The 12296-nt window shown below is 42.2% G+C and overlaps 1 protein-coding gene across 2 annotated transcripts in view; it reads right to left on the bottom strand.

Annotated features, from left to right (window-relative positions):
- The window catches only part of kcnt2b (potassium sodium-activated channel subfamily T member 2b), a 42378-nt gene that overhangs the window by 21557 nt on the left and 8525 nt on the right, over positions 1-12296 (bottom strand). For both annotated transcript variants that reach the window (XM_076752156.1, XM_076752157.1), the window contains 8 exons: positions 4499-4578; positions 3402-3504; positions 3084-3146; positions 2206-2254; positions 1756-1815; positions 946-1020; positions 654-737; positions 188-282 (listed from right to left, as the gene is read on the bottom strand). In XM_076752156.1, the coding sequence (XP_076608271.1) occupies positions 188-282; positions 654-737; positions 946-1020; positions 1756-1815; positions 2206-2254; positions 3084-3146; positions 3402-3504; positions 4499-4578 (609 nt within the window). The remainder of the gene's footprint in view (positions 1-187; positions 283-653; positions 738-945; positions 1021-1755; positions 1816-2205; positions 2255-3083; positions 3147-3401; positions 3505-4498; positions 4579-12296) is intronic.

Here is a 12296-nt window from a genome sequence, read left to right as displayed (position 1 = left end):
ATGTATCACACTATTGCTATATGTCTCTTGTCCATCTCAGCCTCTTTCTGCTCCTTTCCTTACCCTGTCCATGACTGTGACACCTTCCACTTCCTCTCCAACCTCCATTTAATACCTCTCTTTTCAATCTTTTTTTTTTTCATCGTTGCCCCCCTCTCAGTTCAGTGTCAGCAGCGAGGGTACCCACCAAGTAAACATGAGACAGACCAGCGTGCTGATGAGAATCACCACCTGGTTAAACATGGCTGAATGCGTCCGCTGGATCGCCCTATGAAGATCATTCTGCAGAGAGATGGACACAGGTATGACTGTATGTATGGAAAGGACCATGGCCCTGTGCTGTATTGTTAAAGTGTAACATGTGGAGTAGGAAAAAGACAATTTAAAAAAATGAATGAAATATAGAAATGCACTAAAAAAGGAGATGAAAATGGCAAAGTGCTAGAATATATGGAGCAGAGTGGGAGACAGTTTATTAAAAATGTGAAGCAAGCTTTGTTAACTGGATGTCAAAGGACAGATGAAGGCAGGGAATGTGAAAAGCTCCAATAACAAGCCCAGGGTGGAAGTTTAAAGTGCATGCCAGCAAGATAACAGAGATGTTGAGATGAAAGTAATGGAAAAAGTAGATGGTGAGATAGTCCTTCACTCACTATCATGTTCTCCAAAGCGTGTTTGGCCAGCCAGCAATTGAGAAATACAGGGATGAAGAGGTTTCTGAAGGAGGGCAAAATCACCTGTCAAGGAGAGAAAGCTTTGGTCAGCTTGACAGTCTGTCACGGTACTTTTTGTGACACGTTCTCGCAAGGAAAGGTCGTCGCGTGGGCATGAGCGTGTTGTAATATCCTTTCTCTACTACTATATTAAACATGTGACGTGTTCAAGAGATGGGACTGTGGTGATTGAGTGCTGTGACGGCTCAGTAATGCATATCCTTCCACTCACAGTGATCATGAAGGGAACAGCGCTGATCATCTCCAAAATGAAGGGAACACGTAATACTTGTTCCCAAACGTTACCCTGGAAACAGAAACCACACACAGGGGTCAGGAATCTCCATTGTCACTGTGCCCTTAAGGGATTACCACATAACAGGCCTGATTGCAGAGAGTGGAAGGCGACAAATCGACTGGCTTGTGCACCATAGAATAGATCTGGATGTGTAAGGGTTATAAAACTGCCTTGTTCCCTCTGAGAGATAAAGCAGCATCACTTGCCATTCAATTAAGATGTCAGCCATGGCTGTTTTTATGTGTCTTGCCACCTACATATGGCTGACCTGAATCTGACTAGTGTAGGTGGACAGGCACAGGGTATGTCCACAGGAATCAGTCAGCTCTAAATGCTAAGGCCTCTAGCATCCAGAGTAATCTGCAGAGGGAGCCCTTTATAGGCTTATAGTGTCAAGTACATGAAAGGCAGAGCAACCCGTTGATGGTTTAGCCCCCCACGACAGCAACACAGGGGCCTCCCCTAAAGTCTTTGTGATGCGTCAATAACTGGACAGTGCTGAGGAAGCTTCAAGGCCTGCTGAGGTGCTTTCCAAATGCAAGAGCAAAGGAGCGGCATCAGGGGAGAAAGGGAAACTTCAGTTTAGTAAGGTGAATACACAGCGGAGTGCAAAGTGGACAAACACTACCCTCAAGCATATTGCATGAATGCACGCCCACACACGCACGGCACACATGTAAACATCATTGCCACAGACATCACAAAAGGCTTCTGAGTGGCCATTGGGGGCCACGAGTAACTCACCTTGTAGCTGAGATACACAAGCAACATACTTTCTGAAAAGCTGATGAAAGCCACAAGCACCTGCAAAGAGAGAGAGAGTTATAGAGAAATTGAGAGATGCAGACACAGAGAGGAGTGAAGATAGTCAGAGAGAGACCGTGGCAGAGAGAAATTAGGAATCGCAGAGATGGAAGAGAAGAGCGTGGGTGGAATCAGTAGGCGTGCTGATGATTGAGCTTCAGAGGCAACAGGTTTAAGTGAAGCAAGGGACGGTCTGGTGTCTGATTGTGTATATATATGTTTAATCATGCTGTAAGTGTAAATACTCATGTCAGGTAAATTGTTGTGATTTCCTGTATCTAAGCCCTGAAATCATGTGGTGCGAGTGAAATGCTGATAAACCTAATGTGCAGATATGTGTGTAAACAGACTGAGGCCTTGTTTACACAGGAGTGTACTGATCTATCTGACCTGCAGTGCCCACAGCGGTAGAGGTCTATCCACCCAGATGATCAGTTTCCTACAGTGTGGAAGAAAAGGAAAGAATAGAGCAGAGAGACGTGTCAAAAAGGGATAAGAATTACAGAGACCACTAAATATGGACAAAATCCACAAATCTTATCTGCTGAACACAATGATGCTCAACAGGGACCACGAACACAGCTCATGTCAAAACTGAATTATTCTCTTTACAAGTAAACAACAGTGCAGTGCACAGCTGCCAGTGTGCTCATACTGTAGGAGAAAAGTAATATTCACACAGTCAAATGGAAATTTACAGCTTTATTGTGAGAGAAAGGCTCGTCTTTATTTATTTATTTTTTTTATTTTTGCCAAAGACACCCTGGGGCTTATCATGGCTGTTTGCCTGCCTGCGCTCTGATTTGCTCCTACGAGTCTGCTGCCTGGAGCAGGAGGCGGCCCATCCCTTTCCTGAGCTCACTCTGTCAGGCTCCTTATTCATGTGGAGCCAGAGCTTAGCCAGTGTCACCAGCCACCAATTAGATCAATCGGTCCCTGAGCAGGAGACATGGCTTAGCCTCAGGTCCATGTACACTCTCTCTCTGCTATTGTAGATTACATGCTTTATCTCCACTAGATCGCCATTGATTAGGCTACACAGGCACTACATACATATTATGTTGACAGGTAATCCATTCAGTTGGATTGTGACAAATGAATGTGGATGTGTAATGCTCAATATCAGCATTGTGAATTGCATCAGTTACGTGAAGTTGCATTGATTGCGTTATACAATATTTCCGACCAGCGGGCCGGAGTTGGGGATGCCAGTCCTCCAGGGTGTGTGGTTTCATAGTCCTTGCCTGCGCTCCTCATTAGACACTTACCAATCAAACTCACTCAAAGGGCGGGACGATGTGTTTTGTTTGGTGCAGTTCACTCCGCTCACGCTACAGGGCAATTAAAAAAAAAAAAAAAAAAAAAATCAGCAACGAAAGTAACCTCTTGTCAAGCTTCTGTTACCAAAACTGAACTCAGCTCAGTCCAAATTACTACCCTGAATGCATCTCCACCCCCTCTCTTCCCCCACCATCCATACTCTATACACACACTCTTATCTATTGATCTGATGCACTTGCTCCTGTTATCAGGCACCCGCACTCTGTTTCACGTCATTAGGCACCTGTTATCCCTATTTCTCTCACCAGTCCTGTCGTCCCTCTTGCGGGTTGTCCAGTAGAACTCTGACAATGTAGAGGAGGCAGCTTAGCACTTTCAGAGCAAAGTTAAACATTCGCACTCGCAGACCTGCAATGCAAAAAGAAGGCAGTCAAGTATAAATATCAGGAGCTGAATTTATAAAGACACATTTTATTTAACTTTCAATATGGTTAAAATGCTTTTAATATTCCTCATGCATATGTTAAAATATAAATAAATGAAACAAGTTCTGTAGGATTCTTTGAAGTAGTGTAATGCTCTATGCACTTAACACAAAGGTTTTAGAAAACACACAAAAACAAACCAAAAAACAGAATAGCTAATAGCATCCTATGAGCCATTTAACACTACTACCAAACAGTTCAACAGTCTATGTGCAGCAATGGTTCGCTGACAACAATTGGCTTGTCCAGGTTCAGTAATAAATATATAACAATACCACACAAAATGAATATTAGACACATGTTTCCTTATAACTCTTTCTGGAGTTATAACAGAGAAAACATGGAAGATTAGCACGTTGACGGCTAATTTGAGATGATAAAACATCTTTCTATGTTACTCATCGGTGGATTACTATTAGACTTCAGAGGTGACTTGACTGTTATAATCATTTGTTTGTTGTTGGAGTTGATTGTACCAGATGTTTTTAAAATATATGGCATGAGTGCAAACTTAAACATTGCATTTGTATCAAAGACGTGCAGACCTCTTATTAAGCATAAAATAGACCAATATCTATCTTAAGTTAAGGTTTTATGAATATATGTATTTCATGACTTGCAAGCAAGACTATGACTATGCATGCAAGAGAAAATAAGTATAAAGGGTTTAAAATTTCTATAAATGAATCCACAGATCATCAAAATTATTACACAACATATAAAGCAGTCACAAAGAGTGGACAAATTGAACAGCTGGTGATGAAATGCAAAAGCAAGAAAGGAACCACACCACACACTAAAATGAAACACATCTCTTCACTCAAAAAACAAGAACAACTCAAGTGGTAAGAAAACAGAAAAATTCACCTAAATGATTACAGACAGAGAAAGCATGATCCCAAACAAAGGCAACTCACTGGATCTTTGGTTTTTGATGAAGAACAGCTTGAGGCGCTCCTTGAAAGTGTTCTCATTCACATAGAACTCTACCTGCACCCTAAGAGAAGGATGGAGAGGTGGGCAGAGACAGAGAGAGATATAGAGATGAGGAGGGTGCAAGAAAAAAAGAGGAAGAGTACGCAGGAGATGCACTAGGTGATTGAAGAGAAGAAATACTTCTTTTGTGGGGTTAAGTCAAGAGACAGAAGAGAGGAAAGAAGTGGTGGGCTGGGAGATAAAAGGGAAAAGAATGAAGGTGGATGAATTGAGCAAACTGGAGATAAAAAGGGTGATAATGATTATTTGAACACTGAAAAGTATGGAAATAAGACACCGTGTCTGGCAGCATTAAGGACTAATGGGTTTTGGAGGAAATGGTGTTCCTGCTTGTCCGCCTGCCCATAGGCCCAGACAGCTGCAGTCAGTCTCGTTATCTCCACTGATTAAATATAAAGCAACAAATTACTTCCCTCTGATGTTTCTGCTGAACATGGGAGGCCATAATTACTGCTCTTTCTCCCTTTCCATTCTGGCACCCTCCTGTTAGAGGGACAGAACCGCAAACACACACCTACTGTACACACACAGGCCTAAAATACACACCTGCAACAGGATCATTAGGATCATTAGACCATTCACATCTGACACGGACGCTCATGGGGGGACATGGTGAAAATGACAAAGAGACATTCTTCAGACAGCTCTTACATGTGGACAGACGCATAACCAGCGGGACTGAAGGTGACTGTATTTCCTGTCTGACCACCTCAGGGGAGAATCCTTTCATCCTATGGAGGGAAGAGTGGATGACTCAGGTAGAGAATGAAAAATGCCAGGTTCGGCTCGCTGGTGGTCTCCTCACAACACACAGACAGATGAAAGGGAAGCAGAACAACTGCAATCTATTCTCCTGTCTGCGGGAAGAGGAAGAGATGCTGGGGTTGGGGGGCTGGGGGGTTGGGGTCTTCCCAGGGTTCCAAAGTGACGCTATAGCAGCACTCCAAATGTTCAGACACACACAGACCAGAACCAACGCTACACTTTCCCATCAACATTTGGGGGTGGGGGTAACTTTCCTCTTTGTTGCTATGGCAACAAGGGATTCGTTGTCTTTTCCCTCCCTCTCACATGAGCAGATGTGAGCAAACACGTACTTGTGAAGTGTGTTCAGCCATCAAAGCCGATAGCCCGCTGCAACTTGTTGACGCCTCCCTTTGCCCTGAGCAGCCTGCTAACAATAAGGCTACTGCACACATGATGGCAAACAGGGGAACACGCAGATACGCAAAACTCTGCAGGCTCGCGAAAGCCCAGGGGTGTGTAATTGCACCTTTTGATTAGAAAACGACTTTGTACAAACTGCTGGAGAGATGGGACGCCCTGCAGTATTTGCAGTCACAGACAGTGGGGAAAGTAAGGAAAGATTTTGTGTGTATATGTCTGCAGGTGCGCGCGTGTCAGTTGTCCAGAGCTAATTGACCATATGACTGCACGAGTTCTTTCATGCACAGAGCGATCAAACAGTCAATACCACGGTGGAAGCGCAGAGAATCATTATCATCTGTTCCTTAAGTAAATATTACTCATCCATATAAAAAAGCAGAGTTGGAAAGTAACAGAATTCAAGCAACGGAAGCATTTAGCACGCTAAATTAATGTAAGTGCTAATTCACTACAATTTTCTTTCTGGGTCCTAATCAAAATTTAAGTGATTGCATTTGAATGATGTTCAAAGACAATCGGACCTCCATGCTGGATGATATTTTTGCATCCTTTCAACAAAGATCTGGAAAAGTTGTGGGCAGCTAAAACATGAAGGCAGACAGAAGTGATGGGGATAATGTTTTCCCTTTAGATAAGAAAACATGCGGTTGGAAATTCAACAACAACTTAAATGCTTATCATGTACATTTCCCACAGCTAAGTGCTTCTGGTTCTAATGAGATCATTGCTCATGTCTTCTAAAAAGCTCCACTGTGGCAAGTTTCAGGTTATCATCCTCATAACAAACCAAAATGGTAAAAGCTTTAATGTTCGCTTTCGCTCAAGCTAATGTTCTCTTTTACAACCGAATCCATTAGGCACTGAACATCCATGTGTGACCACGACAGTGTTGTTCTATGCTTTGTGAAATCTCCAATATCTTATTGAGTGTTTGTTATTGTCTTACTTAAACTGACAAGCGTTCCTAAATCCAGCAATCCATGCATCTCTTCATTCATCAAAGTCCTAAAAGCCTCTTTAACCTCTGTGAGAAGGAGCTGTGATATCTACTCAGGAGAAGAGGATAATTTCAGAGGTCATTTTGCCCTTGATGTGTTTCTCTAAGCGAGAGCTTTTCCACTTCAGTGTACAACAGAGGGCGAAAGATAAAGTGGAAATATAGCCCAATAAAGAGTTGAGGTGTGAGATAGATTGAAAGTCGGGATCTTTAATCTAAGGGGAAGATGGGGGAGAAAAACACATTAAAAACTCATAAAGGGCATTATGTCAAAACAAAAGACCCACAAGCACAACACAATGGCACCTCTGGGCAATAGTCACACACCAGCCCCCACAGGCCACCTCCAAAAAAGCACAGGGAATATAAATGATGGGGTAACTGTTGAGAAAAACTGCTTTGGAACATTTGGGAATAAATAAAAAAAAACACGTCGCTGGATTAAGAAACCGCCATTTTATTATATTGTATAAGATTCACCATGAGAGAATAACCCCAAAGAGGTCCCCCTGTCTTTCTGTCTACTCTGCTCCTCATTAAAAATACACGTTGATCAAACTAATTATGTCGAGTCAAACATGTAAGATCATCTCATGGGCTTTAATAAGCGAAAACAGCAGCTTTAACAGCTGGAACCAAGAGAACATGAAGAAAGGGGGCATGGCAAAGCATTTCAAACCTGAGTCTGGGGAGACAATTTGCATTTCTGCATTTGCATGTACACTCTGAGAGCTGAAGTGTGAAAAAGAGAAAGAGAGAGAGACACAGAGCAGACAAATATACAGACAGATAAACAGACACAGACAGACGGACAGAAAGACAGAGGGGGACATGCGGAGGAGGATCTTTGAGAGAGTGCTGAACCTTGTTTTCCTGCTGCTTCCACCCATGCCTATGCTCCATAATGACACAGCACTGGCCATCTAATGACACAGCTGAGGAGACTAAAGAAACCCAAATATATGTGTGCACAGCAGCACAGTATTGGCTCATCACAACCTCCACACACACAACTCAGGAAGAGTATTCATACCAGTGAAAGAGAGAAAAAGGCAGAAATAAGGTAACTGACTGAAAAATGATACCCGGTAAACCTCACGCTAAGATCAATGACATCAAAGTTTATTCAGTTTAATTACTGGAAAGAAAGCAAAAAGGGAAATTCATATTTGGAGCAAACCTTTGGAAAAAAAATGAATCCATAATAAATATTAAAACATGCTGTGAGGACAGAGAACGGCTGGATCTGAATGCACAGTTAAAAGAGAAACATCCAACATGAACATGAATACAAATTCAGGTACAGGCTCTCTGCCACATCTACTTGTGAAATGTGGACCACTAAATAGGAACAGGAAAAAGGAGACTGACATCAGCACACCAGTGGAAATGTTATTTTTTGTTGTTTCTATTGATTAGAATAAACATGTAGCTTCGGGAGGACATTTTTATAGGGACATGTTGGTAATCATGAATCAGTCTGAAGTCTATTATTCAACATACTCGACTCCTTAAGATGAATGGGTGAATAGGGGATCCTTGTGTGACAAACAATAATAATATATACAGGCTACAAATGAGGGCAGGAGAAACTCAAAGGGACGACAAGAGGGAAATAAATTGCACATCACCACGGGGCCGCACTAACAGCTTAACAGAGGCAAGGTGTTCTCTACTTCATCCAACCAATGGCTGACAGGACAGCTTGTCCCTGACCCAGAAACACAACCATCACGCACATGAGAAATGAAAAACGAGCAGATCTCCGTCAAGGAAAGATCCGTTATCTTGTGGTAAAAAGAACATTTTTCTTCTAACACTGACAATATACCAGTTCATGCTGACTGGAGAGGCAGATGAAAAGAATGTCAAACTAAAAAAAAACAAAACAAAACAAAACACTCAACGAAATTGATTTTAACACTTTAATGGAACAAGCAAGTACTTTCATAATAACTTAATGATGACTGAGACCTTTAAAAAGCCCCTTTCTCTCCTGGTCTTTTTAAACGTGTATAACAAAAATTCAACCAGTCTGTGTCGTGACCGATTTATCTACTATTTTGTCTACTGTGCCTACATACATTTGTATGTCTATCCTCCAACAATCGCTCTCTCTCTCCCACATGAGCCTGGAAAAAAAAACAGCAGCAATCATTTACAAGAAATGTGTGATGTATCCCACAGTATATTGACAGTAAGTAAGCGTGCACTGTAGCAGTTGCTCAGAGTCATTTCCTGAACAACGCCTGGGTTCTCATGGATTCAAACTTTCCATACATCATCAGTGGAAATGCTCAGCCACCCCCCCGCTCCCTGACGTAAACCAGCCTTGCCTCATTCTTTCCTGAAATAATAATTCACTATTTATTGCTTAGAGGGGGATACACTGACACAATCACGTGGTCTCCTTCGTTTACCTGCAGAACACAACGATGTCTTAAATTGCTCTTAACTGTTGAATTCATGGAAAAACATACCTTTCATCCCTTTATCATGAAACAAAATATGGCTTAAACTGATGCACAACACTATTAAAAGCCATCCAATGACATTCTATCTCCCTGTCTCTTAGGATTACATTAGCCTCAGATGTGCACAGACATTTAACATTTGATTAAATCAACGTGAGATATCAATCTGTTCCAACGTCATTTTCAAATCACTGCTTTGAGGACGACACAAAAGGAGTGAAATGTGAGAATAAACATCTCTATTGCCTGTCCCTGGTGTCTCTGGCGCTGCTTGGAAGTCCTGCGGTGTATTAAGCTAACACATTTTGGGAATTGGGGAGCTTCGATCAGCGGACAAGTGTGTTTGTGATCCCCCGCAACAGTGTGGCACAGCAGCTCCCTGCCCCCACTCTGATGCCACGGGGTCTTCCAGCAACAGAACACAGAAGTGCTCAGACACATGCTAGTCAGCCCCATGGCTGTGTTAGTATCCACAGCAGGAAGGCTCTTAAGCGTTGACAGTGCTTTTCTAACCGAAAGGCTGGTTAGGGAATTCAATACCAAGCTTATTAAAGTCCAGTGGTTGCAAAAAAGCTCTAAAAATAAAAGAGCCATCAGACCAAATGACCACCAGGGACACACCCTGCACGGACTCTGTTCTCTCTTTATCCTTGGGCGATTGCTCGTTGGTAATACCAATGAAAAGGCTTTACCATATATTTAATATGTGTTTGTATCTTGTAGTATGACTATTTTTATGACCTACTTCTTCCAATAGGATACAGGGGTTGCTAGAGTTCAAAGAACAAATAATTAAACGTAATAAACTGTGACTAAACTAAACTAAGCTTCTCGCTTTACCTTCAGGTAATATCTTCTCACACAACCTTTTCACAAAGAGAGCGGCGGCTCATGCTCACCGGGCATCATGTACACAATATTCTTTGTAGCAGGTTCATGCTCAGACTGCATATGAGTCCTCCTTCCTTCCACCATGCCCTCTTGTTTGTTCTCAAATGGACCTGTCCTTACTGCTCAGGCCTACTGGCAACCTTTCCTCTTTGCCAACATTAATTAGGATGTTGTTTTTATAAGCTTTTACTAATTAATAGAAAGGGATCTTCGTCAGGCCAAATGCTTTGGTTTTATTAGCCGACCTCACTCTAGGCCCTCAGCTTCCCATCGACCATGCAGAGCCCTCCAATTAATTTCCATTAGCAATTGGGTGTTTTTAAGTTAGCTTCACTCCAGCTGTTTACTGGCAGAACCACGTGGCTGTGAGGACATGCACATGAGTCATGAAAGAAGTTATGAGGTCTGCATGCTCCCATCACCCTTTCTCTTTTGTCCAGCCTCAAATCTGATAAAATCACCTTTTCACAGGGTGACTCTTCTCATCATACCAGCCATTTGTATTGCTAATAACTTCCCTTTATGCCAGCTCTGGCTCTGCTGTCATGATACATAATACATCTCTGATTCTACAATTCTTGACAGAGATAGCTATCAGCTTTCTAAACTGTCTCATAAATAATATGACAGAAACTTACACCAGCTCTGAAAAGCTCATTAAAGGACACCAGTGTCCACCTCATTGTGAAGCCAAAGCATTAAACTGGTATGTTCATTGACAATATTGATGGATCATGCTCTCCACTGGCCTTACAAGATTAAGTCTTGACTGGAAGAATTAAGAGGGAGGCAAGAGGAATAGAAGCATGGGGAGGAGGGTTGGCCAGGAGTAGACAGAGCGATGTGGAAGATGTGGAAGAAGTGACAGCCAAAGGGAGAACAAACGGCTGTCATTTGTATGATAATCCTGGACTCCGAGGAAAGCTCCCGCTGAGACTTTCTATTGTAGAGCAGTGGAGACGGTTGTATTTCATATTACGTCTGACAAATTATACATACAAGTGGAGTTGTGCTGGGACTCGTGTGCATTTATGGGCTTTTATGACAGTAATTGCTGTACATTAAGCCAGAATTCACTCTTTTGAGAATTTGAACAATGTTAAAAGTTTGTTTCATAATAAAAAGTGCTGAGCACAGACACAGACAGAAAGCTATCTTACATACTTCCTCCAAATTTAACAGGACTGTTCTAAGATTTACACAAAGTCAAAGACTGCTGAATATCAAGAACCAGCCAAAAAGTACTCATCCATTTTAGGTCTTCATATCATCTTAGGCAAAAAACAGACAGCTCCTTTGACTGGTAAAATCCTTGTCATCAGCCTGCTAAAGACCTGTATTTAATTGTTTAGTCATCTGGCATTTCCTCAAAACAGAAGCCTCTGACTCACTGCCAGAAAACATAAATGGCATCAGTGTAATCAGACCAGTGTCATTAAAATATTCCTACGTCTCTGTCCTTGGTACATTTCTGTAACAGCAGGACATACATTCACTTACAGATCAATTATCAGACACAACCTTGATTAAGTTGTGGAGTATGGAAACTAGACTGTTAATTGGTAGTTAACTATTAGCGACGAACCTCTATTCAAATTCCCTGGAGAGACGACTTGTTTCAGTCTGTACTGAGAAAACTGAGCCAAATTCAATTTCTGTTTGTTCTAATCTGACAAAAAATAGATACAACCAATGCTGGGTTGTCAAAGGCTACTGGCAGAGGGAGAAAAGGGAGGCTCTATAGATATCAGTAACAGTACAATAAGGGGGACAGGAGATCCCTGTATGTGAAATAAATTATCAAATCATTTGCCATCTTTAAAATGTCTGTGTTGCGCATTGCTTCACCTGAGAGCATTGCAAAGGGTACAGCAAAATGTATTCCACTGGGTTACAGGAGAGCTCTTGAAAAAGGGGTAAAAGCATGGCACTTCAATCAGACCTAAGACGCAGAGGAGGGAGATGGAGGGGGTGTGAATGTTAAAAGAGGGCGATGTATGGACACACACAATCACGCACAGAGGGATGCAAGCTGAGAGGAGCACGGGGAGAAGTCCCACAGAGAGCGACAGAAGGGGGATTATAGGGCTCAGTAATGTAGGTTTTCCCAAAGCAGAGTGGAACCATATGTGTCAGGAAGATAAGTTATGCATACACATGTTGACATTTTGATTAGTGAGTGTATTTTTG

Source organism: Chaetodon auriga, chromosome 16 (genome assembly GCF_051107435.1).
Source record: "Chaetodon auriga isolate fChaAug3 chromosome 16, fChaAug3.hap1, whole genome shotgun sequence".
Lineage (NCBI taxonomy): Eukaryota > Metazoa > Chordata > Actinopteri > Chaetodontiformes > Chaetodontidae > Chaetodon > Chaetodon auriga.
The sequence above is the reverse complement of the archived record's forward strand: the minus strand, read 5'-3'. Positions and strand labels throughout refer to the sequence as shown.